At 46.4% G+C, this 24,373-nt stretch overlaps 6 protein-coding genes across 12 annotated transcripts; 5 read left to right on the forward strand and 1 right to left on the reverse strand.

The window, feature by feature from the left end:
- The first annotated feature begins 6,670 nt into the window (after nucleotides 1–6,670).
- On the forward strand, nucleotides 6,671–12,232 carry LOC6591310. 2 transcript variants are annotated; one of them, XM_002016097.2, is made up of 4 exons: nucleotides 6,671–6,722; nucleotides 9,196–9,571; nucleotides 9,678–9,830; nucleotides 11,296–12,232. In XM_002016097.2, exons 1-4 carry the CDS (start codon nucleotides 6,671–6,673, stop codon nucleotides 12,200–12,202), a joined length of 1,488 nt encoding a protein of 495 aa, XP_002016133.2. In that variant the 3' UTR covers nucleotides 12,203–12,232. The 2 variants fall into 2 exon arrangements, with proteins under 2 accessions (XP_002016133.2, XP_026842349.1); XM_026986548.1 differs by having other exon boundaries at nucleotides 9,681–9,830.
- Nucleotides 12,233–14,095: 1,863 nt separating this feature from the next.
- LOC6591312 lies at nucleotides 14,096–14,401 on the forward strand. Its single transcript, XM_002016099.1, has 2 exons — nucleotides 14,096–14,191; nucleotides 14,261–14,401. The coding sequence occupies exons 1-2, from the start codon at nucleotides 14,096–14,098 to the stop codon at nucleotides 14,399–14,401; spliced, it is 237 nt and encodes a 78-aa protein (XP_002016135.1).
- A 627-nt stretch (nucleotides 14,402–15,028) lies between these two features.
- Nucleotides 15,029–17,530, forward strand: LOC6591313 (cathepsin L1). Of its 6 annotated transcripts, none has more exons than XM_002016100.2 (4): nucleotides 15,029–15,036; nucleotides 16,030–16,239; nucleotides 16,305–16,513; nucleotides 16,574–17,530. In XM_002016100.2, exons 2-4 carry the CDS (start codon nucleotides 16,036–16,038, stop codon nucleotides 17,277–17,279), a joined length of 1,119 nt encoding a protein of 372 aa, XP_002016136.1. In that variant the 5' UTR covers nucleotides 15,029–15,036; nucleotides 16,030–16,035; the 3' UTR covers nucleotides 17,280–17,530. The 6 variants fall into 6 exon arrangements, with proteins under 6 accessions (XP_002016136.1, XP_026842193.1, XP_026842191.1 ...); XM_026986392.1 differs by lacking the exon at nucleotides 15,029–15,036 and adding an exon at nucleotides 15,325–15,337; XM_026986390.1 differs by lacking the exon at nucleotides 15,029–15,036 and adding an exon at nucleotides 15,373–15,398.
- A 1,599-nt stretch (nucleotides 17,531–19,129) lies between these two features.
- LOC6591314 (ras-GEF domain-containing family member 1B-B) lies at nucleotides 19,130–22,063 on the forward strand. The gene is made up of 6 exons (XM_002016101.2): nucleotides 19,130–19,254; nucleotides 19,424–20,368; nucleotides 20,426–21,178; nucleotides 21,245–21,388; nucleotides 21,452–21,657; nucleotides 21,731–22,063. The coding sequence occupies exons 2-6, from the start codon at nucleotides 19,577–19,579 to the stop codon at nucleotides 21,978–21,980; spliced, it is 2,145 nt and encodes a 714-aa protein (XP_002016137.1). The 5' UTR covers nucleotides 19,130–19,254; nucleotides 19,424–19,576; the 3' UTR covers nucleotides 21,981–22,063.
- Nucleotides 22,064–22,127: 64 nt separating this feature from the next.
- Nucleotides 22,128–23,012, reverse strand: LOC6590635 (anaphase-promoting complex subunit 10). The gene is made up of 2 exons (XM_002016102.2): nucleotides 22,830–23,012; nucleotides 22,128–22,770 (listed from the first exon to the last, which is right to left on the reverse strand). The coding sequence occupies exons 1-2, from the start codon at nucleotides 22,966–22,968 to the stop codon at nucleotides 22,322–22,324; spliced, it is 588 nt and encodes a 195-aa protein (XP_002016138.1). The 5' UTR covers nucleotides 22,969–23,012; the 3' UTR covers nucleotides 22,128–22,321.
- Nucleotides 23,013–23,161: 149 nt separating this feature from the next.
- On the forward strand, nucleotides 23,162–23,909 carry LOC6590636 (U3 small nucleolar ribonucleoprotein protein IMP3). The gene is made up of 3 exons (XM_002016103.2): nucleotides 23,162–23,313; nucleotides 23,377–23,588; nucleotides 23,650–23,909. The coding sequence occupies exons 1-3, from the start codon at nucleotides 23,177–23,179 to the stop codon at nucleotides 23,844–23,846; spliced, it is 546 nt and encodes a 181-aa protein (XP_002016139.1). The 5' UTR covers nucleotides 23,162–23,176; the 3' UTR covers nucleotides 23,847–23,909.
- Nucleotides 23,910–24,373: the final 464 nt, after the last annotated feature.

Genomic DNA, 24,373 nt, shown 5'->3' on the forward strand with positions numbered 1-24,373 from the left:
TTCTGCTGCTTAGATACAAGGTGCAAAACGATCTCATTGACATCATTATCATTAGCATTCACATTGGCCTTCTGTTTTTGCCTATTACTTACGTAATCTCTTACAACGATCAGCAGTCCGGTCCTGAGCATTGACCTCTCCCATATGGTCGAGGGAGAACTGAACTCTAACATGCGCATATTTTCCAGATCAGCGCTCAACTTCTTGTGACTGATCTGACACTGGTCTTCAAGTTCATATTTCCAGGTGCTACCAGCATGACTTGGACTCTCCATTCCATCTGTCGCTCCCTGTAATTGACTACCAAATGAATGCTACTTATCTGTATCTACTTCTTTGCCTCTGACTCTGTTGCTGTCGCTCTGTCGCTGTCGCTGTCTCTGTCTCTGTCTGAGTTGGAGTCGGAGTTGGAGTCTCTGCTCTATGTTCGTTCTGGGCTGTCTTCTGCTAGTGCTAAGCACTATTAAATTCCCCATGGTTAGGCTTTTCATGAGAAGTTCACGCTCAGCCCCGAACAGAACGGACCCCGCCGACCTCTGCCCACATAGTAATAGTCATCAAGCTCGTGTTGCGTCCCCCTTGCCATAGAAAACGCCTCTGCCCCTGGCTTTGGCTTTGGCCTCAATGCGGCTACTGGCGGCGTCATTCCGTGTTCAAGCTCCATCCCCATCCCCAGCCCTAGTCCCAGTCCCAGTCCCAGTCCAAGCTGCTGTCGTGAGAAGCACATACTCGCGCGCACACACATACAAACACACCCGCACCCGCATCCGTATCCCACATCCGCATCCACATCCACATCCACATTCATGACTCCTCCTCGATCTGCAGCTCTGTCTGAATCCGACTTGGTCGTAGGCGACATAAACACAATCTGCTGTCGACGTTTGGCTACAAAACTAGGTGGTACTGAGGAGGAGCTGGAGCTGGAGCTGGAGCTGAAGCTCCCTCTCATGGAGATTGGTATGGTACGAGTATGTAATTATGTAGCCTCGACTAGGGCCTGCCGTTCGGACGTCGGTCAAGTGCAGAGCCGGGCATTTCTGCACGGCACTTGGACTCTTGGAGCTGGGCCATGGCCATGCCATTCAGCTATCAGTCATTCGGTTAGTCATGGCTCAGAGGGGTTCTTGAACCCACCCACACTCACACCAGCCGCGATCCCGCATGATGTTGGCCATGGCAGTGGCATTTCAATTTCGCAAATGAACTCCTCGACTCCCCCTGCCAGCTCCGAATCCGGATCCGACTCCGAGTTGGCTATAATCTTGTCTCTGTTGTCTGCCCATAAAACGCCAACTTCCGTCTTTCTTCAATTTCTATTTTGATTCCCTTCATTAAGAATGCTTCTTGGCTTCCTGCTTGGCTCCAGCTCTAGCTCTAGCTCTAGCTCTGCCGCACCGCACCGCACCGCACCGCACCGCTTTCCTTTTCCTACCCGAAACCCCTAAACGTTTAAGTCTAATGGCCATATTAGCGATGGGAAGATCGCCGGCTCAAAGTTTATTGGCCATTTGTGTGAAGTACACTGAGAAATGTAAGCTCGGCAGGAGATCAATAACAGCCTCGTGTCAAATTCTAACAGTGGAGCATACTACCCATAATTGTGTGCAAGATATAGTATTAGCTGGATTAAATATAGCCAAAGCCACAGGGCTTTCTCGCCGTTTTTAATGGATTGTTTTTCATATGTATTGCATATAACTTTGAACACGGTTCATTTATTCTATTGCAAGGGTACATCATAATTTTTCCTTCAGTGTACCCGTAGGTATTATCAGTATCTGTCATTTGTTCTATATCGAATTGAGACATGAGAAACGTTATGTGGAAGCAGATCAGGCATGGGTCAATGAGTTGCGCGACTCACAAATTAGTTGAAATCAACCGAATCCACTCCTTCCGCACTCGGTGTCTACCCCTTCCCCTGGCAACCCAACCCCCCATTCAAAGTGATTTTCGTGTTGATGCGGTTAGTGGCATTGCTGTTGTTTTGTTCTGCTAGTCGTGATTTTTTTGCCCAGTTCGCCAGAAACGTTGAATTGGCTTCACCTTTTGACATGGAATCTGAAATGACGTGAAGCAGCCAAAGGAAGAGCTCAGCTCAACCAGAAGATACTCGAACTTGCATAGACATCTACCACAAATTCCCCCCCGCCCCCACCATCGGCGTCCCCAATTCTTTCGCTCTCTCTTCTCGTCCCCTCGTCTTTGATTGGCAGTTAGCCATCCTCAGCCTCAGCCTCAGCCTCAGTCTTAGCCTCATCCTCATCCAATGGCCAAATGCTCATTTGGTTTCGTTTCTCGTTTCTTTTTTGTTTTTGTTTTGTTCAGTTGCATTGCTCTGCGATCGAAATTATTTACCGTTGATATGGTTATGGTCAAGGCAATATAGGAAAAACAAGAAAGGGGAACAAAGCCAGCTTTGGACAGCCAATTCCTTGAAATACCTTCATAGTGGGATGGTTGGGAATACGCATACACACTCGAAGATTGGAGGCCTAGTACAAAGACAGCTGTAGAGAGTAGTCCATGTTCCTAATAGTTTATAATTTGGTTGGGTAGAGTGTTGAAAAGAGATAAATCTGTGCAAATTCTATAACTAACACATGGCCAACCTATTGATGTGTAATGTTTGATGCAAATATGATCTGATCTTAATAAATATTAGTTGAAGCATCATTTATGGATTATAGTAAGGGATCTCCTAGTACTCATAGTGAGGAGAATATCTCTCCAGTTGTGCTCCAAAGTTCCCTTGAAAAGTGTTCCCATCTTGGTTACAAGCCTACCCTGCGGACTTATACACCCCTTCTATTCCTGCTAAAAGCAGAAAAACACATTTATTGAAAACGTTGCATTCATTTGTGCATATTTTAATAAGTTTATTATAAATGTATGTACATGCGGCTTGGACTGGCATGAATTTATTCATGAACGAAGATGTTCCGAACGGAACAGAGCAGGACAGAACAGAACAGAAGGGATCGGAGGAGATGGTCTAGGTCCTGATCGGTTTGCAGATCATGTTCCAGCGATTTTGTGGGCTTGGCCCTCACGACAGTTTGATATGTGTAACCCCCGATGCAAATGCTGATGACCTTCGTCTTCGGCCCACCAAGGACAAGTAGGTATGCCTGGCATAGGAATAGGATTGGGTGCGGACTGGCATTGATATTGGGGGCTCTCTGTAGAGCCTTCTGAGAGCTCTTCTAATTAGAACCCAGGCAAGTGGAAATTTGTGATGTCTGGCTCAGATGGGTATCTGGATGTCATTTCTCATGCCAGATACCCAATTCATATTAATCCTTTGATCTCAGGCGGAAAATGTGTGTATTAGTCGCTAGTTCTCGGCTTTCGGTTCTCGGTTTTCGCTGCTCGCCATCTCCATCTTCGTCATCGTCATCGTCATCGTCTTCGTCTTTGTCTGCTGCTTATCTTCCTTCTTCTGCTTTTTCTGGGATAGATGCCATGTCCATGTCGTCATCATCATCATCATCATCATCATCATTATCATCATCATCATTGCTAAACTTGACGCTAAAATGGATGAGTATGAGGATACGCAGGAGTAGGAGCAGGAGGGAAAAGAGGAGCATAGCAGAGCAGAGCAGAACAGAGCAGCAGACAGAAGTCAGAAGGCAACTGGCAACACAGTTCTTGCGTCTGTTGCCAAAGTCCGTTGGCAAGCAGCCAAACCCGAGGATTTCTACCAAAAGGCGAATTAAATTCCTCAATTCTTGGGCCTGGTTTATTTTTAGACCAAAAACAGAGGAAGAACAAGAAGAGCAAAGCAAAGCAAAGCAAAGCGAAAACTAGCAATGAAATAAACCAAGGGGTAAAGAAAGAGAGATGAAGAGAGGCAGAGGCGACAGCAGTGCAGACCAACACCAAGACGAAAGACGAGGACAAGAAGCGGAGTAGACGGAGGAGACGGACAACAACAACGACGCCAGGCACACACAAATGGTGAAGATCAGAAGATCTACCAGCGGCGGCAAAGAAACAGCAACAGCCACAGCCGCAGCCGCGGTCGATGCTGCAGCCGCAGCAACAAGTATAGATGGATGAATGCTGTTAAAGGCGAAGGCCATCCAAAGAAACTCCTATCCTCCAGCCGTACCCCCGCCACCTCCACCGCCACCGCCATCGCCATAACCACAGCAGCACTAAATCCAGATTGCAAGGAGTCAAACTAGCATCCGCGACGGTCACATTAAGCCGCCTCTATGCGTTGTCGACAGGCGTCGAAGTCGAACTCAAAGTGGAAGTGGAAGTCGAAGACGAAGTCGGCGTCGGCGTCGGCCCGGCGGCAGATGTTTCACCCAGGAACACATCGCACGATCCGATCCGCGAAGGGCGACCGAAGAGCAGCGCCCGAAATCTCAGTGCGTTGTACTTACGATAGAATTTTTGATTGCCATAAGCACGCACAGAGCCGAGTCGCCTCCAAGCCCTAGGTCTAGGTCCGGCACCACCCAATCGAGCACTGGCTGGCCCTGGCCCTGGCACTGGCATCGGATCGTCGCGAACTGGGAAATTGCGGGCAATTCATTTCCCATGACTCTTAATCACCTGGCCATTATTATATTTACTCGTACTCGTATATAATTATACCCTACACCCATCGATTCCTGTGTCGAAAGGGATTAACCATTGATTAAGTCGAATAGCAGTTTGAGTGGAAATAACTTCGATATATTATCGATACTCCCAAGCGATAACTCGCTTCTGTTCGATGGCACAAAAGCAATCAAAGTCTCCTCCTCCTCTCTTTAAATGTGCTGCGTAGCTTTTCTAATTTGTTAGAAATTTTTCTCAAGACTATTAATTAAACCTACCCATATTAATAATCATTAAACCAAATGTTTATCCTTCTCTAATTGCTTGGGTTAATTAGAAAGTTTGTGATACCATCCCAAACAGCGAGAATGAGACTTAGAAGAGAACTTATAATTATGCATGCGGACATTTATCATAATTTTTTGGTAGAACGAAGAGGAGCTGTGTGGAGAGAGAGAGAGAGAGAGTGTGTAAGTTCGTGCTGTGCGGCTGGTACCCGCAGAAAAATTGTCAAAACGCAAAGGAGAAGATCATTATTACATTTCACGCTTCCCTTCCAGCCAAGATCACAGAAATAAAAACTATACCATAAAAAACACAAGAACAACAGCAGGAAACGAACACTAGCTCTGGGGGGCGAAGCTTTTGATACCCTAGCATATGGATCGTTCAGCAGCTCAGCGCTTCATCCAGTTATTTCCAGGCCAGACCAAATTGATTCGGCGATCCAGAATCTTTATACATAATTGGGTCAAACATGATACGTTGCTGCAACAATAACATCTGATCGAAATTATTATAACCTTTGGAAGGGTATTCCAAAACTGTTACCACAACGAGCGACGAGTACGAAGGCGACGGCTTGCTGGCGATACGTACCAAATTAATGGAAATGGAACCACATTGCGTTGGGCCGGGAAGGGCGCAGGCGCAGAGCAAGGGCAAGAGGGGACAAACGTGCAGCAGCAGCAGCAGCAATAGCAGCAGCAGCGAACCCTACTCTATACAGGTAAGAGCCGCCAAGGGGCCAGAGAGCAGTGCGACCAGCAGAAAGAGCCAAAAACCAAAGCGTCGTTGTGGGAGAAAGAATAAAACTAACAATGGACTGCGGCGTCGACGCAGTCTTCGGTTCTGACTTTGGCTCCGAATCCGAATCCGACTCTGACTCCGACGACTCCCGACTCCCATTGGAATGAAATGATGACGGCGACGTGCTGCAGCAGAATGTGTGTATGCCTGTGCAAGTGTGTGTGTGTGTGTATGAGCGGGCATTTCGGTCTTAACCCGCTTGTCTGTACCTTACCCTACCTTTGCTTTATTGCGTTCTTTGTCTAGCACACACACTGGCACTGCCTCTGACTCTGCCTTCCAAGCAACAGGAAGAGCTCACGCACACAGTGGGACACCTTTCCAATCACATCCATGAAATGAGCAAACATTACTCTGTTTCGATTGTTTTCGGCTATGCTCTTTTCCCCCTCTTTCTTCCATTCTTTCCACTGTTTTCTTTTGGAATTCTTTGGCGCTGGGTTCATTCATGCCCGTAGCCCGGCCACAAATTTCCTTTTTAAGCTAACTAACCCGAGCTCTTCACGACATTTGCAATCGCGTACTTGGCCAGATCAGAGCAACAAGCTTCAAATCAAATAAATATCGAACATCGAGTCCTCAGCAGAAGTTCCCTAAGTCTGTCCAAGGATTACTCTCTGCCTCTGCTCTGCCTCTCTATCGGTGTGCCTGATTGTACGTGTACGTGTGTGTTTGTCTCGTCTCCCTCGTCTCACCATCGTTTCGGGCGCGCTCTGGAAGAGGAAACTGGAACTGGAATTGGTATTGGTATTGCTGGAGTTCTGGAAGCAGAGAGCCTCTTCTTCGTTCGCTTCTTCGCTTTCTTGGAGGACATTCGCGGCTGCGTGATATTGCCCGGATCACCCCAGCGATCAGTCGAAGACGAAGACTTGCAGTGAACGCGACGTGTACTAGTGTTAGCCTCCTCGATCGCGCGTCCTCCAACACATCCGCTCTTGCATTCAGCTCGTTAGATCGTCGACAGCTACAGCCAGATTGTACTCCGAACTCAAAGCCTCTCTCGCCCGATACCAAGTAAAAGATGGCCAAAATCATTTTATTCTGTGTGCTGAGCCTTTTGGCATGCGCTGCAGGTTAGTACAAGTTCAATATTTCTATGGAATAAGTTTTTGATTTCGCTACGGATTTTTCGTTGGGAAATTTCTTTAAAAATGCACGAATACCGTTTGGTGGCTTTTTGAGGAATTCCCATTAAAATTAAAAGAGTTAAAATTAATTTATAACCCTGGATATAATACTAAACGATTAGAGTGTTCCCAAAGAACTCTAGAATTAGATGTGCTTCGAAATCTAATATCTGTGTAATATCTAAAATTTCCTATAAGTTTCCCAATTCTATTTCCAAAACCGTGCTTCCAACGAACTGCACAAAATGATGATCTCTCCAAGTGCTTGAAAAAGTCTAAGACCCAGACTCTGGCCCGAACTAATGAATAATGCATTCCCATCATTATATCTGAATCAAAGTCTCGGCCATTAAGTCTGTTCGGTGCTTTTGCATCAATTTTTTTCATCGTTCCGCTCTTTTCTCATCGATTACCTGAAGCTGAATTGCACTGTTCCCGTTCCCGTTTTGGACCCCAGCAGGAGCCAGAGCTTTTTTTCAATATCAATTTCGTTCTGCTTATCCCAGTCGCCATGTCCATTATAATGATTTGCCTGCTAACAGGCCGGAGGGATGCTAGGTGCCAACAAATAACTAGACTTGGCATCGGTCCCGCTTCCCGGGGTGGCCCGGGGTATGCCTCCAGCATCCTCCAGCATCAAAGTCTGGGGCAAACACTAGCATTGACTTTGACTGCATCATTAGAGACGTGCTAGATTCGCGATCTCTCCAGGAGTATCTATCGCTGGCCGAACGTAATTACCTTCCGAAATTATAGTGCTCGAAAATAGACGGCTGTAGGGGGAATCTGAGCGAAATACTGTCCAATTATTGGGTTTCCCGATCCCGATCCCGTTCCCGTTCCCGATCCAGCCCCAGTCCCATTCCCCCAATCGAGTTCACGTTCAGAGTCAGAGTCAGTGTCAAATTAAGTGCAATTGGATGGGGTTCTGATGGGAGGGGAGAGAAACTGGACTTCCTTCTCGTTAGCTCCCTTGAAGATATTGTTGTTTCTTTTTTACCTCGAATTCTATCCGTTGGATCCGTTCCAAGCGAAGATTGCGATCTAGTTGGATTCATTTTGGGGGAATTAATTCTCGAATTAGGTTGGATCCCTCTCTGAGATTTGGGTTGGAGGAATAAATTGGTCAATTAAAATGAAATTTGAGAGTTTCTTCAGCTTGTTCTTCTGCTTCTGCCCAGGGGGATTTGAATTCTTATTGGTTGGTTCTATTGAGAGATGGAAATCTCAGCTGCTCAGATGCATAATAAATCCGCTCGACTGCTGTCAGTCTTCACATTCTTCCCATTCATAAATCTACCCTCGGATCGGTTGTCGTCTCCGTTGTCTTTCGGAGGGAAGACTTTTCGACTTGGCTTCGTGTGTGTCTTGCATTTAAATCGCCGGAAATAATTTCATATACAAACAGATAGCCACACAGATACGACTGCTCGTATGCAGGTATTGAGGTGCGAGTGAGTGGACAAACATTGGAACCCTGTCTATGCCATAGCCATAGACATACCCTTGCCTATATCCATCCACGACAAGTGCCATAAATAGCCAAGTGCCTGGAGGTGCCTTCAAAGTATTTGTGTTTATCTTTTGAGCCGTTCTCAAAGGGCCAACACCAACACACCCACACACACACACACACACCTATGCATGCATGTAGGATACAAACAGATGACTGTTTAGCACGCTCTGAGAGGGCTAAGATCTTTTACCTGTTGGAACCAGCCAGAACAGTCACTGTCATCTTGCATTGTTTTCTCTCGTCCCAGAGCACCCCCCGAGCAGGGAATGAAAGCAGAGCTCTTCTCGGGTCAGCGATTACATAAGAGTCTGCCGGCCGCCTGCTCTCTCTTTCATTCTTTCATGCGTCTTTTCAGTGCTTGGGGCTGACCAGAGCAGCCACCAGCCACCAGCCACCAGCTAATTAATGTCATCAGCACCTTGATTCCCCATCGGATTTTGTGTGTAATTAGCTGCCGGAGGCACAACTCAGGGTCAGGGACCGCATAAATGCTCCTGGTCATCATCATCATCATCATCATCGTTAACATTATCATCATGAGTCATGAATCATATGTCCAAAGTTCTTCGTTTGTTATTCTTTTTATAGAGACAATTGCCGACTGCTTTTGGTAATCCTATTTAATGATATTTGTCTTTGGCTTCGTTCTGTTTCTGGCTCTCTGGCTCTCTGGCTCTGGCTGTGGCCTCTAGCTTCTGGCCATCTCTGGCCTGGCTATTACGCATGCGATGTCCGAAACTGAAACCGTTACTACAATTATTTCGGTTACGCGTTGCGATTTCATAGGTGTTTCGGTATTCAGAGCGGGATCTCCGGATGGGTTTTGGACTTGGGGGAATTTCGGGGTTCGTTCACCCGCAGAAGACCCCCACTAATTGTTTGCTTGTGCTCTTCCGGGATTAGGTCAACGCATTACGACAATCCATTTGGATGGAGTCCAGTACTTCATCAGCCGGATGAATCCCTATTCGCCGGAACTGAACTACTTCCTGGCCTACCAGTACTGTCGCTCCTTGGGCCTGCAGCTGGCCTCGTTCGAGACCAAGGAGAAGGCCGAATCGATGACAACGTATTTGAAGAATGCCGGCTACGGCAACTACGATTTCTGGACCTCCGGAAATCGCCTGGGCACGGGCATGTTCCTATGGATGAGCACCGGTTTACCGTTCAATGCCACCTTTGACTTCTTCGAGAACTCGGCGGACGCCATCCAGGCCGGCCTCCTCGATCCCGTCGATCACAACAGCAACACCTCGCCCCAGCGCACCGCCCGCGACAGGTAAGTACGCCAGGAAGATCCCCCATCCTCCCTGTCCGGCCCCAGTGTGTATCTCTCCTTACATCGCTCTCTGTTTTTGCACTCTCCATTCCATCTCGAACTATAGCAGCAGTGGCGCCGAGAAGGGATGCGTGATCCTGAAGCAGCCCACGCTCAAATGGATGCCCGAGGACTGCTCGGCCGTCAAGGACTTCATTTGCGAGCAGACCCGCTGCTACTACTACAACTACGGCAGCATCCCGGTCTCGTCTGCGCAGGGGTAAGGACACTAGACCACGGCAGCCACTAAGCGAACAGAAAAGGCGCGAATAAGATCAAGCCAGAATTGAGAGAAGAGAAGAGTAACGAGGAGAAGAGAAAAGGAGCAGAGAAGAACGAAGAAAGAACCATATTCATAAAAGCAATAAACAAATTTAAATATACTATAATTAAAGTTAATTAATTCGCTATACGAACGGCCCGCTATAGCGGCAACTAAACAAATCTCCCTAATTAAGTAAATCGAGCACACAAACACAAACACCCACACACACACACACATATTTATATAGATACGATCGAAATCGAGAGAAACCGCAAGGATAACCTGATTAAACGAAAGTTAATTTAGTTGACCACAAACACACACACACACACACAGCCACACAGAACACCCACCCACACACACCAACACACACACAGAGACAGAGACAGAGTGCGAATCTAAATCTGATTCCGATTCCCAGTCCGAACAAAAGATATTGCCAAAAGAAAACAAAAAACTGAAACTCAAAAATAGGTGAGCTAAACCCCAAATCGTTACAAATCTACCATAACTACACACACACATGCACGCAGGCAGACACACACACACACACACACACAGATAACCGTGTTGTGTGTGTGTGCCTGCGCGTCAATCTATGCATACATCTATAAAGATTACATCTAAAGACTAAAGACTAATGCGAAGCTCTTAGCTAACTTCTTACTAACGCCCTCCAAAAAAAAAAACAAACGTTCGAGATGTCAGAGTTTTCAAAATCGATCCAAATTTACACAGTTTTTATTCGAAGAAAAACTATCAAAAGTATATTTCCTTGTAGACGCCAATGCGATAACCGAACCACGAAAATTAATGCAATCTGATATTTAAAGGAATTGATATAAATCTTAAATCAGTTTAGAGTTCCCTTCAGAGGAACTCATTATTTGAGTTCTAAAAGAGTTATATTCTAAAAGAGAAGCAATTTTGGAATTCAGAATCATATAAAAGCAAATGCAAATGTGTCCCCAGTTCTAACTCATTTGATTCCACGTAAAATTTCATAGAAATGCCCTGCCCAGCGATCCTGTTTCAGATTGCATTAACCTTTCCCCAGTTCGATTCCATATGAGCGCCGAAAGAATCTCGCATAAGATCTACATAGATCTGAAACCCTAAATACTCTACGTAATATTTTGTTTGGTGGTTTGGGGCTTAGCTTCCTTAGATGTTCTCGCCTCTCGTTGTTGTTGCTGTTGTTGTTGTTGTTGTTGTCGTTGTGGTTGTCATGATGATTTGTGTTCAACTAACTAACTTTAGTATAAGCAGCTTAAAGCTCGAACTTTCGCACTAACCACGACCACCAACTTCAGCCGAACCGCTCCACCGTGCCCCCTTTACTCCTCTGTTAAGCAGCAAAACTCAAATGGCAACTGTTTTCGTTCTCTTCTCTTCCTTCTCCCCAAACGCTGGGCCACAGACGACCCATCACCTCGACCACGCCCAGAACGCCTGACGCACTGATGCACCTGCATGCCGCCCCCACCACCACGCCCCTGCCCCTGCTGATGTCCACCACTGGAGGCCTGTACACGGCCGCCAAGGCCAAGTCGTCGCCAGCGATTGCCCAGCGCCTGGCAGAGGAGGCCAGCTCGCCGTCGTTCCACTCCTTCAAGCTGAACCAAGATCGCTCGCTGACCGACAAAGATGCCATTGACGTGGAGGTGGACGACCAGGACACGGACATGGATGCCGAGGAGCACGACGATCACGAGCACGAGCACGAGGCGGAGAGCGATGGCGATGTAGAGGGCGACGATCACGACGGGGATAACGATAGCTTCAGCGAGCATGCCCGCGAGCTGATCGGCGATGGCGAGGGCGATGACATCAAGGAGCATGTCTTCCCGCTGCACGACAACGAGCTGCACCACGAGATGCACTCCATTGAAGAGGTTCAGCAGCAGCTGCAGCACCACGACGATGATGCCGCACCAGCTCCCGCCGCCGCCGCCGAAGAGAGTGTCAGCGTTGAGCACGAGACGGAGGCTGACGGAGACTCTGAGTCGGAAGCAGAAGCCGATTCGGAGGCCGAGTCCCAGGCCCCTGGACAGGCCAATGAGGCGCTGCCGAGCTCCACAGAGTCGCCGGCCGCCGCCGCCATCGAGGAGCGCATCAAGCAGATTGCACAGGACTTCCAGAAGATGGCCAGCTCGCAGGAGATGCAGACCCCGCCCAAGGAGGAGGTCTCGCCCCAGCAGTCGCTCTCGCTGAACGACCTGATACGCACCCTGCGCCCCAACGAGCAGCAGATCATACCCCAGATCGACTCCGACTACTCGAACGCCATGCGGGTTCTGGGCAAGACCCTGGTGCCCAACAACTAGGCTTCCCCACTGGCATTGGCCTCCATTAGCATCCACTAGACTAAGTTGTGTGTGTTTGGGTCCGGGGCCCACCGACTGTCCCACCCACTGAGGGATTGGGTTCCACTGAGGAACGAGCATTTTCAAGAGCCGGCCGGATAACGTCCGAAAATGTCGCTTCTCTCTGCGGACCCAATGCGCAGCCTGGGCGGTCCGAGGGCCCCTGTAGAAATTTCCGATCCACACTGATCATTCCACTAGCATATCGGGCAACGAGAGATTAAAGGAGCCAAGACACTATTCTATATATAAATACGATATATTGTATGCTTTAATTGTATGACAACCACCACAAAAAAAGGAAACTCTTGATTTAATAAAAACTACTGAGTAAAATTAACAATCAACATATATTATGTGGAAGAATTCACTGCATAGATTCTGTGTTACATGATTGGAACTTTTGAGTGAAGTGGATTATGCTCTACCCAAACGATTCAATCTCTCACGTGAAGGGGTCTTAAAGTAACTGTGAAATGATTTAATCGATAAAGACCATCAAACCACTCCAATAAACCTGTTACGAGTGTCAGTAAACCTCTTAGAAGATGATGCTAATCTCGTTCACTCCGTCATCATAGAACATCGTTGGATCCATTCATATTCCGTCTCTGGACAGATCCGCAGACATGCTCGTATTCTATAACGGCTCTGGGGACTTGACTTGGCCATGAACAAATCATAAAGTGGCCCAGGGGCCTGGGGAGGGGATTTATTTGGCTTAGTCGAAAAGAAGATGAAAGCCAATAATCGTAAATTAGCTGCTCGGGCTCTAAAAACTGAAGTATGTTTGGGATTTCTTTTATTGCAGCAGCCCCAGAGGCGGTCCCCGGCCGAAGCGAGCCCGAAAGAACAAATAAATTCGTTGGCAGGCTTACATCACTTGGTTGGGTCTTGGTCTTGGTCGTGGTCTTAGTCGTGTTCTGGTCCCTCCGTCTGTCCAGTCTTCGGTGTCTTCGGTGTCTGCATTCAAATCTGCAAATCATCTTTCTTAATTTAAAGAGGATTTCGAGACGCAGACGAAGACGCATCACATCAAGTTTTATGTGTGTCGGTGTCGCTCAACAATTGGATGAAGATGAAGATGGAGCTGCGGCGGGCCAGCCAGCAGCGGCTGTGGACACAACGCATTAACCAGAAGATCCCCGAGCTGGCTTGCAGACCCAAAGGTACCCGCCCCTGCCCCATGCCCACCTGCTGGTGCTCCATCGTCGTCTCCATCTTCAGCTCCACCTTCGCCCTGACGCAGACGAGAGTGACTTCGTTTGAAGTTCTGTATTGTTGACTGATGTTGTTGTTCTTCTTGCTGTTGCTGCTGAAAGTGGTTAATGAAAGAAGCACACACAGATACTCGCGCATACATACATGCATTCTCGTATAAGGTATATGGCAGTCGGAGCAGGCAGATGTGAAGACAACCTTGAAATGTATAGCAGAGTCCAACGAACGAATATATAAAAAAAATGGTTCTGTTCTCCTCTTTGTGCGAGCACCTCAGAGGAGCTTGAGGAGCATTCCTTGGGTAAGAACGGTAAGTAACTGCTAACTGGAAGATGAATTTCAAATCTCTGGAGAATCGGCGGCGTGGCAGTCTGCATCCGTGATAAGGAACGAAAGGAAAAGTACGCTCACGCGCCCGCCCGATATTGGTGTTATTTATAAAGCCGCACAAAGTGCACCTGATCTCAGGAAAGATGATTCAGTTGCTTTACATACGGAAGTGTACGGAGGAATTGCCCAAAACAGAGAGAAAGTACCGACTTTGCCGAATTATATAAAGGAATCGTTCAGGCTTCCAGTATCATTGCAAGCCAAACAATTCGCTTGAAAGGACTACTTCCATCCCGCAACAAAATGAAAGTGACTCTGATCCTCACATTCCTGGCCTCCCTGGCCCTCTCGCTGGCCCTGCCCCAGGTGGGACATGGATCCATCAATGGACCCAGCGGCGTAAGTATAAACTCTGACCCGAAACATGGGATATCTTGGCTAATCTTTCGAATGATTCGTGGCGTTCAGCGCTTTGCCATGACCCGGGACTGGGCTTTGCCGCCAGTGGACCTTCAGAAGCCCATCGTCTTTCTGCGCGAGGCCACGCCCATCCACGAAGAGCCCCAGGAGTCCCGCTCCGTGCAGACACGACGACGCCAGATTGCCTGAGCTCTCTCCGATAGAATGTGTTACTAGAATTAATAGTTACGTGCCAATAAATTGATTAATATTAAATTGTATCCAAACCTCACGCCTGATCGCATGCCAAAGCCGAAACCGATCCACGACAGAGCATAGCCCACATGGATATTCATGGAATGGACAGTTCTTTTGACATAATTAACGCAGATCTAGGTGTCGAAGGAGAAAACGAGTTTCCTTAGGGGAGTTCCCTCAAATAAAACCAAATTAATGTTGGGTGTCTTCTTGGAAGCGCTGTTCGGCATCAGGTTAGAACCAGCTCGAGCTTCCCGTGCCGGCTACTGTTATTATTATTTAATATCGACTCGTTTTTACATATGCATGTGTATGTACGGCTTTAATTAACACTTGAGCAGTCAGTCCCCACCAGCCCCTTAACGGGAGTAATAATAAATGTTAATGACAGAGTATTAGATTTATTTTTGCATATTTTTTAATATATACATACGTATTACGTATACGCAGCGATACAAGTTTTGTCTTTAAGTAGTAGCTCATCTAATTAAATTTGCATGATAGCGCCATATCAGATCGGTGGCTATAAAAGCCCCAGTATTGGGTCCCCGGCCATACCATTAGTGTTGGGCGATCGCTCGAGAAAGGTTAGTCGCTGGTTAAATTCTTCCTGGGATCCATAAAGTGAACATAAAACTTGTTTCGATTGTAAAGTTTATTTCTGTCTTGTCCTCTGTCTCTGCTGCAAGTGCATTTTCGTTGTCCAGATCTGTCCAGATCGGATTATCTTGTGTGCAGTAATATTTAATTGCCTTGAACTTGACAACGCGTTTTCGAGATCTTCCGGTTTTTCCTGTGCCGCCAAAGTGATGCCTTACCTTGCCTTACCTTGCCCCCTATGAGACGTGTATAAACATCGTTTAAAATCAGCCTCATCTCAGCGATTAAGTGTGTTAATTAAAATCATGATTACGTTTTGGAAGCCGCATTCAAGTCGAAATTCATTATGGTTGTTGTATGCTGTTTTACCGGTACCATAAGACCCATAAAAGTGACATGTAGGCCATAAATCGGCATAGCAAAGATCATTTATTGACAGTAAACAAGTTTGAGCTCAATTTTTCTTATGTTTTTTTGTTCGAGTGTTTATGCCACTCCACAGCTAACACAGTTCACATGGTTACAATTATAGCTACTGCTACATGGTGTGATCAGAGCTTTTCGGATTCTGTATAATCATGAATTACTGGACTTGGGATAAACTCGTACTCGTATTGTTTGAGGTTTGAGGGGGTAGCAAGGTAGACAAGTTTATTAGGCTTCGAATCTATTTTACATGTCTGTCTAATCGATTTGTGATGATAGCTATATAAACGCTGACTAGCGATAGAGCCCAAACATTTGTACAGATTGAGTGAACGGGTAAGGTTGGGTCCGATAGAGACAGTGACATAACACACTGATGATTTCAGATTTGAAAATATAATTGCACATACATATATTCAACTCAATCTGTTAATAAGTGTTACTACAGATGTAATCGAACTTAATTGACAACCGACAACGCAGAGGTCTTCTGTATTTTCCCCAGTCAGATGGAATACTATACGACTATTATATATAGAAAATCTTCTTCCCAGATCACAATGAAGTTTCTGTTGGTGCTTCCCCTGTTTGTTGCCTTGGCTTCGGCCCAGTTTGGTGGATTTGGAGGTGGCCTGGGTGGCAACCGCCTGGGTGGAGCGCTCTCGAATGCGGCCAACAGGGTCCAGCAGGGAATCGCCAACATTGCCAGACAACTGCCTTCCCCGCCAAAGATCACGAATGTGCAGAACTTTGGCGATTTCTTGGTAAGTCTTTCTCCATCTGTCATCACCAGAGAGAGGATCTTTATTGTGATTACTTTCTTTCTCAGGCGCAATCTGGAAAGAATTATCTGTCCGCTGCAGACAAGGCCCTGCACGAGGGCGTCTTCGCTGCACGCAAGAATTTGGTGGATGCCGGCAACGATGCCTTTGCCAAGGGCGCCTCCAGCTACCAGCTGGCAGTGAATGCCTTTTCGGATCTGACAAAATCAGAGTTCCTCTCGCAGCTGACTGGCCTCCGGAAATCGTCGCAGGGAGCGTAAGTTTATCAGAAACTAGAATCTGCCATTCCAAAATTAATATCATAATCCGTACCCAGATCGAAAGCCACAGCCAATCGAAAGCTGGCTAGTGTGCCTGCAGGAGCCAGCATTCCCGAATCCTTCGACTGGCGCCAGAAGGGAGGCGTTACTTCGGTGAAGTTCCAGGGAACTTGCGGATCGTGTTGGGCCTTTGCCACCACCGGAGCCATTGAGGGCCATATCTTCCGAAAGACCGGCACCCTGCCGAATCTGTCCGAGCAGAATCTGGTCGACTGCGGTACCCTGGAGTTTGGTCTGAGCGGGTGCGATGGCGGTTTCCAGGAGTACGCCATGGCATTCATCAATGAGGAGCAGAAGGGCGTGTCCAAGGCCGATGGTTATCCGTACATAGACAACAAGGATACGTGCAAGTACAGCAAAAATCTGTCGGGTGCGCAGATCACCGGCTTCGCCACCATTCCGCCAAAGGACGAGACTCTCATGAAGAAGGTGATTGCCACTCTGGGTCCCCTGGCCTGCTCCCTGAACGGCCTGGAGACTCTGCTGCAGTACAAGAGTGGAATCTACTCCGACGAGAAGTGCAATGAGGGCGAGCCGAACCACTCTGTTCTGGTCGTGGGCTATGGCTCGGAAAAGGGTCAGGATTACTGGATTGTCAAGAACTCGTGGGACAAGGTTTGGGGCGAGGAAGGCTACTTCCGCTTGCCACGCGGCAATAACTTCTGCGGCATTGCCCTCGAGTGCACCTACCCCATAGTTTAGTTCTACTAAAATTAGTGCCAGCTTGTAACTAAACGAGTCAATAACAAAAATGTACATACATATGTACGATTACGAACTTCCCTCGCTATAACTCTATATTTTATCTAGAGCTATCTGTTTGCTTGGTGAAATCAGATCTCCTGGATCCTAGACTTGCATGCCCAATGACAGGATATACCTTAAAGTTGAAACAATTTCAGAAATTTAACGAATATATAGCGATATTAATTTAATAAAATGAGAAAACATGAGCCGCACCGCTAAGTTTTGGACTGAGGCTTACTTTTTTATAGATTCTTGTGTAAGCCGCAGATCTCTTGTGCTGGCAGCTGTTGATATTGAGTGGGTTTTTAGAAAAAGTAGGATATTCCATGAAACTAAGCAGGACGACTATCCATACAGTACATAGATGTGATCTCATAGATGAGATCCCAGACTAACGCGACTAAGATCGCGACTAACGTACCCTAATGTACCCTACGCTTCGTCACAAACCGAGTCGTATCCGATCTTTTCCACTTGTTCAAAATCATCCTTGCTTTATTCTTTATCGGGAAAGCTATCCCGACTACAAAAAGGCGTGGCACGCCGATATAGGATCACAAATAGCGGAGAACACCAAATTTTTTTGATTGGGGAAAATGCCCTTAATCCTTGATAAAGACTTCATTAAATTAGGGACATTTTTTCGACCACAGGAAGCCGTTGCAAATATTCAAAGCAAATAAGAAAAGAAAGCAAAGAAATACCAAAGCATCAAGGACAGATTTCTAGTCAGGGCGGGCTATGGCATGATAATAATACAATAAAAATCAAAAATAATTATTATACAATAAAAATCAAAAATATTTTATAATTATTGTTTTTGATTTTATTGTGTAATAATTATTTTTTTGATTTTTATTGTATTATTATTATTTTGATAATTTGAGCGGTCGCAAGTTAAGAGTTGTTGTTTTCTCCGTTACTTGAAGCCCGTTCTAGTCGTGCGACGGCTTCCTGTGTTCGGAATAACATCCTTGATTTGATGGAGTCCTTATCAAGAACCAAGGATTAAGGATATTTTCCCCAGACATATAACATATAGACTGTTTTCTCCCTTATTCATGGCCCGATCGCGACATGCGACGGCTTCCCGTGATCAGAAAAAACTTCTTGATCCTTCGCAAACGATTCCAACAACCCCAGCCATACATATCTAGTTTTTTCGGCAATTAGTGGGCTGATCTAGGCTTTCTGTGCACAGGTTTAAATATATCGCACATTAAAGGAACCGGTTTTTGTAACTGAAACGGTTTTAAAACGGAACGACGAGATTTTGCATTGCATAACATGTTTCTGTAGCATCATGTTATTCATTAATCGGATAAAATTATGTCGGCGGGGCTGAGAATTCTATCTAGCTAGTAATATTCGACGGAATATCAAAAGTGAGTTATATATATTATATAAATTGAATTCTTCAGTGTATTAACGGTATAATTTTAAAATGAGACGGTATATTTACGGTATATCGGTATATAATGGTATATTTTGTAAATTTCATCAAGCTATTAAATTTCATTTTCAACGGTATATAGAAATCCAATAAAAGCAAGTATTTAGAATAGGCCAGTCAAAGCCAAAATTGATTCGTTAATCGGATAAAATTATGTGGACAGGGATGAACGTTCTATTTAGCTAGTTATATTGCACGGAATATCAAAAACGAGGAATATGTCAAATAGAACTTGAATTCATCAGTATATTTACGGTATATTTTTTAAATTAGAGGCGGTATATTTCTGATGGTCGGACTGTTTACCATCCCTAGATTGACAACAATAATAAAAAATTACAAATTCAATAAATTGGGCAAAAATTAAACGATATTAGGAGTGACAGGGGAGAGTTCATGTGCAAATCAAGGGTACTGCCATGAGAAATGGCGACTGTGCGTCATATGGAAGGCCAACGAGCAGCATTTTTCCTGCAGGTGTGTGTGTTTTTAAAGCAGAATTCTGTATTTTGGACAGCGGAACCAGCGCCAGCCCACTTTTGAGAAAGTGGGCGTTGTCACGCTTTTGCAAATCCGTCCAGTGTCTCATTTGTTTTGTTCATTTTTATCCCAATGTGTATCCTAATCTCGGGCTTCCTTCTTCCAGAAATGTACTCGATAGTGCATGTGCGTAGAGTTTAATCCAAAGAGCCCCCCGCAGGGTCATTTCGCATTTTACCAACCAACCAACCACCACACGCGCACAGCCAAAGCCATCCTCCTAATCGTTTATACCCTACCCGACTAACGACTAACCACCATGGACGAAGACATTATGAATGCTGTAGAATCTCTTTTCGGTAAGGACGTGAAGATTGTGGACTGCGAGACCTCGTCCTCCGTGCAGCAGGAGGAGGTGCTGCTGATCAACGGCGTGCCTGTTAAGTTGGATGGCATCCCGGCGGACGATGCGAGGGCCATCAAGGCAGCGCTTCTCGATGGCCAGATGCCGTCGGTGGAGCATCTGAACCAACTGTTGTTTCGCGCCGGCCTGGCTCAGCAGCCCATCGAAGTGGAAACGTCGCTGACAGTCAAGTCTTCCCTAACGACCACCGAGGAGGTGCTGGTGTCTCGCAATGGACAGATCCTGGATGAACGCACCGTGGAGACCAAGGAGCACTTCAATCATCAGTCGCATCAAAAGGAAATCTGGCATCCCATCAAACAGCACTCGGCTCTGGCTCGTGCCACTCCCGAAAACGCACTCAAATATGGAATGAATTCGAATTCCACGCTGGCCTCACAGGCCACCGACTCTGACGACCGTCCGGCGAATCCTCTGGGTCGTCAGCTGAATGAAACCTTCTCGAATGCTTCGCTGATGTCCTCCAGCTCGGCCATAACCGGGTCAGATCAGGTGATTGGCTCCGTTTCATCCACCACAGTTGGCGACAAGAGCTCAAATATAAGCAGCTGCGACTCCGGCCATGACGGTCTCTTCCACAGCGTCTCCATGAGTGCGCCCTGGTCGCATCCCCGCGACACTCTGACAGACTCCATGTACTGTGACATTCCCAGCTCTGCAGATGAGGCAGATGCAGTCTCTATACTCGTAAGATTAGACCCGACGTCATATCCGTGATTGCTTTTCTAATCCGTTTCCTTGCAGAACACCCATCTGCAAATCACAGAGCCATGCGACATAGTTGCCGTTGATTGCCAAACACCGCCAGCTTACGCCAAAGACATGCCCAAGACCGGCAACCTGGACTCGCTGGTCAGCCTCCTGACCAACAGCCAGAACAAAGAATTTGAGTTCACATTTCTGGTTTGTGGCCGTCTGTTCCTGCAGCCGCAAGAGCTGCTTTTGCGTATCGTAGACAAGTGCCAATCCAGACAGGATACGCTGCTCCGGCTGCTCAAGCAATGGCTAAAAATTTGCCCCAACGACTTTCGCAACGAGGCACTGCTCCAGGAGTTGGACAAGCAGGAAAAAGACGTGGCATTGGCAGCCTTTCTAGACGATATTTCTCAGTCTCAGGACCAGCGGGATGCAAGGGGACGCACACAACTGCAGTATCTGCTGGCCAAGCAATCGTCGGGCAGCTCTCTGGGACGACAAAGCAGTATTAAGTCATTGAAACGATTCGCCGCCAACGTCTACAAGCTGGACAATGTGCTCAACAATTGCAGCAACCCCTTCGAATTAGCCCACCAATTGTATGCCATCGAGTATGCCTATTTATCGCAAATACGTCTAGAAGAATTTGTGGAAATGCTTGCCAAGGGCGAAATGAAAACGTGCATGTCGCAGACCAAGGCAGGCACCTTGGGCTCCAATTGCATCAGCCACGTAACCATCGGCAGCTATGTGCAGTGGTTTAATCAGTTGAGCTATCTGACTGCCACGGAAATAATAAAGGTGAGCGTAAAGGTGACATCATATTATCGACTGTACACCAATTACACTTATTTTTATATCCAACAGCTTGGCAAGAAGTCCCATCGTGCCCAAATGATTGACTTCTGGGTTGAGACCGCTCTGGAGTGCTTCAACACGGGCAACTTCAACAGCCTGATGGCCATTCTGACGGCCCTTAACTTGACTGCCATAGCTCGTCTCAAGAAAACTGTAGGTTCCTTTAACTCCAGGACTCTGGCAAACAAATAATAATATAAAACTCATCACTTTTAGTGGGCAAAAGTGCAGACGACTAAATTCGAGGGCTTGGAACATCAAATGGATCCCAGCTCGAACTTCCTCAACTATCGGTCGACCATGAAGGCAGCCGTCTGGCGCTCGGAGCGGGAGATGGCCAACAAAATCGAGCGTGCCATCATACCGTTCTTCTCGCTGTTCCTCAAGGACCTCCATGCCATAAACGAAAGCCACGAAACAAAGTGAGTAATCCTTGCTCTTGACCACTGAATTGTAGAGAATTAACACATATTATTACACATACTATTAATACAGATTGGCCGACGGAACCATTAACTTTGAGAAGTGTCGACTCTTTGGCACCCAATTGAGCAACTTTTTCAAGTGGCAACGGCTGGACTGTCCCTACGAGCAGGTGGCAAACGTGGTGGCCTATTTGCAGAAGGCGGAAGCCCTGTTGGAGAATCTACTAATGAAGGCCTCCTACGAATGCGAGCCGCCGGACAATGCCGAGGAGAAGGATCATTACAAAACGCTGAAATCTACAAAGAAATCGAACACCTAATCATTAACGACAATCCGCGGGGAAAGACAGGAACCCGAAGACAATGCAATTGCCTCGCACATCTTTTGTTGGCATTTCCATGTAGCGCATCAACAGAAACCGTAACAATAATACTTTAACACAGCAATAGTAGTGGTTAATCTGTACTTAAGCTTAAACGATGGTATATTTAAATTGAAATTGATTTATATATACAGTGATGGGCATTTAATTAGAAACACCAAAAATATTCATACAAATTACTAAAGTAACCTTTTAAAAGTTGCATTTTAGGCGTTAAATACACAAAAATACATAATTTTAAAACCTCTACCTCATCACGACTGTATTGTTTTTGGTCCTCAACGAATGGTGGCAAACTTCTGGAAATCCACGGTTCCGAACTTGCCGAACGGCTCCAGGGCATAGAGTTTTCCCTCGACGGGGGCATGTATGCGTATCTGGCGCATGTGGGTGTCCCGGCCGTTTTGATGATTCGAAATGACTGCGATTTGCAGCATGAATGTGCGTATGGACTTCACATTACCGTCCTTGATGGGCACTTGCACCCAGCCGGTGGGCTCTGTTAGATCAAGTACTTGCAACTCCTGAAGATCGTTGAAATTAGTGCCCGATCGTATGGAGATGCGCGATGGTGTGTAGCTCTCGTCCAGCTTGTAGTCAGTGTAGATGTAGATCTGGCTGATGTTTGTCCGCTTGTGGAATTGAATGTTGACCAGGTGCGGCAATTGTCCGTCTGACTGCCAGTAGGTGTCCATGATGTTGTCCCGCAGCCGCTCCACCCCGAATCCTAAATATCAGGTATTTTAATGGAATGCAACATACATGACTGAACGGGGAAGCTCTTACCGGGCTTACAGGAAGAGAGGCTCCATACAGCTTGGGCGCCAACCTCGCGCACAAGTCCAAGTCGCTCCTCGGCCAGCGGATCCTCTTCGCTGGTTGGGGGTGGATTGATCGGTATGTCCTCATCCATTGAGGATGTCATGATTAGCGCAGCTATTTTTAAGTCCGTATTTTATTCCTATTTACTTTAGTTTGTTTTGATTTTCAGTTTGTCAACACCCACTTACAGCACTACTCTTCGACGCAAATCAGCTGTGGCAAACAACGTCGTGCACACGCGTTTTCCAACACTATCCCATGGCACATGTGCGACTTTTGAATAAATAGAAAATTAAATAAATAGAAACGAAATGGTGCGTAAACTCAAATTCCACGAGCAAAAACTGCTCAAAAAGGTGGACTTTATTACATGGAAGGTGGATAATAGCGGCAAGGAGAACAAGATCTTGAGACGCTATCACATACAAAAGCGTGAGGACTATACAAAGTGAGTTCCCCCAGCAAGACTGCATCAGCTTGGACACTTGGTTAATTGTATGGGCATTTGCAGGTACAATAAACTATCCAGGGAAATTCGCGAACTGGCCGAGCAAATAGCGAAGCTAGATGCCGCCCATCCTTTCAAGATCGAGTCAACCACGATGCTGTTGAACAAGTTGCATGCCATGGGCGTATCCAACGATCAGTTAACTCTGGAGACGGCGGCCAAGACATCGGCCAGTCACTTTTGCCGACGACGCCTGCCCGTAATCATGGTAAAACGTAAGTGCTTTCCCTTAAACATCCATTTATTTTCTTCAATAAACATTTGGTGAGCTTGCAGTGCGAATGTCGGAAAACCTAAAAAACGCCACAGACCTCATCGAGCACGGCCATGTTCGTGTGGGCCCAGAAATGGTCAAGGATCCAGCCTTCCTTGTCTCCAGAAACCTGGAAGATTTTGTTACATGGGTGGACGGATCCAAGATCAAAGAGCACGTGCTGCGCTATAACGATATGCGGGACGATTTCCAAATGTAAAATGCTGTCGGATTTACCTTTAAGATGGATATTTTTTAATAAAAGTAGAATTACAAACACGAATGGCGTTTTGTTAAATAATCATTTTCAATAACTTTATTACATTTCATATAATAATGTTTAGATCTCATTAATATTATTCATTAATATGGAGCCCAGTCACGCCAAGGGCGTGACTGCGCCTACCCACGCATTCATATACACTCGCCTCATTCAGACAGAATCAGAATCGTTCCGTGATGGCGGTTCAAGGTTGAGTTGGTTATGCCCCCTATTAGTTTCGATCGACCGCCTCTTATAGTTTTCAGTTACAAAATAGGGCCCGGCCTGGCTTCGAATTATTAATATCATTTAAAATCAAGTGTTTCCAGCAGAGTGACTGCACAAACTATACATAATACGGGCTTGCGTTGACAATCATCGATCGTGCATTTATAAAACAGGGTGAGTGTGGGGTTAGAGACTGAGGTGAAGGTGAAGGGGGTGCCAGCAACGGTTGAGCGGTCTAAAAGGTGCTGATCAGATGC

This window comes from Drosophila persimilis, unplaced genomic scaffold, assembly GCF_003286085.1.
Source record: "Drosophila persimilis strain 14011-0111.01,24,50 unplaced genomic scaffold, DperRS2 tig00000002-arrow-pilon, whole genome shotgun sequence".
NCBI lineage: Eukaryota > Metazoa > Arthropoda > Insecta > Diptera > Drosophilidae > Drosophila > Drosophila persimilis.

Bases quoted from the DNA above. Each gene is read 5' to 3' on its own strand.
- LOC6591314 (XM_002016101.2), top strand. From the start codon at position 19,577: ATGGACGAAGACATTATGAATGCTGTAGAATCTCTTTTCGGTAAGGAC. The intron at 21,179-21,244 runs GTGAGCGTAAAG...TATATCCAACAG, and splicing joins CTGCCACGGAAATAATAAAG to CTTGGCAAGAAGTCCCATCG. The intron at 21,389-21,451 runs GTAGGTTCCTTT...CATCACTTTTAG, and splicing joins TAGCTCGTCTCAAGAAAACT to TGGGCAAAAGTGCAGACGAC.
- LOC6590635 (XM_002016102.2), bottom strand. From the start codon at position 22,968: ATGACATCCTCAATGGATGAGGACATACCGATCAATCCACCCCCAACC. The intron at 22,771-22,829 runs GTAAGAGCTTCC...CCTGATATTTAG, and splicing joins CCTCTCTTCCTGTAAGCCCG to GATTCGGGGTGGAGCGGCTG.
- LOC6590636 (XM_002016103.2), top strand. From the start codon at position 23,177: ATGGTGCGTAAACTCAAATTCCACGAGCAAAAACTGCTCAAAAAGGTG. The intron at 23,314-23,376 runs GTGAGTTCCCCC...GGGCATTTGCAG, and splicing joins AAGCGTGAGGACTATACAAA to GTACAATAAACTATCCAGGG. The intron at 23,589-23,649 runs GTAAGTGCTTTC...GTGAGCTTGCAG, and splicing joins GCCCGTAATCATGGTAAAAC to TGCGAATGTCGGAAAACCTA.
- LOC6591313 (XM_026986390.1), top strand. The intron at 16,240-16,304 runs GTAAGTCTTTCT...TTTCTTTCTCAG, and splicing joins AGAACTTTGGCGATTTCTTG to GCGCAATCTGGAAAGAATTA. The intron at 16,514-16,573 runs GTAAGTTTATCA...ATCCGTACCCAG, and splicing joins CGGAAATCGTCGCAGGGAGC to ATCGAAAGCCACAGCCAATC.
- LOC6591310 (XM_002016097.2), top strand. From the start codon at position 6,671: ATGGCCAAAATCATTTTATTCTGTGTGCTGAGCCTTTTGGCATGCGCT. The intron at 9,572-9,677 runs GTAAGTACGCCA...CTCGAACTATAG, and splicing joins CAGCGCACCGCCCGCGACAG to CAGCAGTGGCGCCGAGAAGG. The intron at 9,831-11,295 runs GTAAGGACACTA...GCTGGGCCACAG, and splicing joins CCGGTCTCGTCTGCGCAGGG to ACGACCCATCACCTCGACCA.
- LOC6591312 (XM_002016099.1), top strand. From the start codon at position 14,096: ATGAAAGTGACTCTGATCCTCACATTCCTGGCCTCCCTGGCCCTCTCG. The intron at 14,192-14,260 runs GTAAGTATAAAC...CGTGGCGTTCAG, and splicing joins CCATCAATGGACCCAGCGGC to CGCTTTGCCATGACCCGGGA.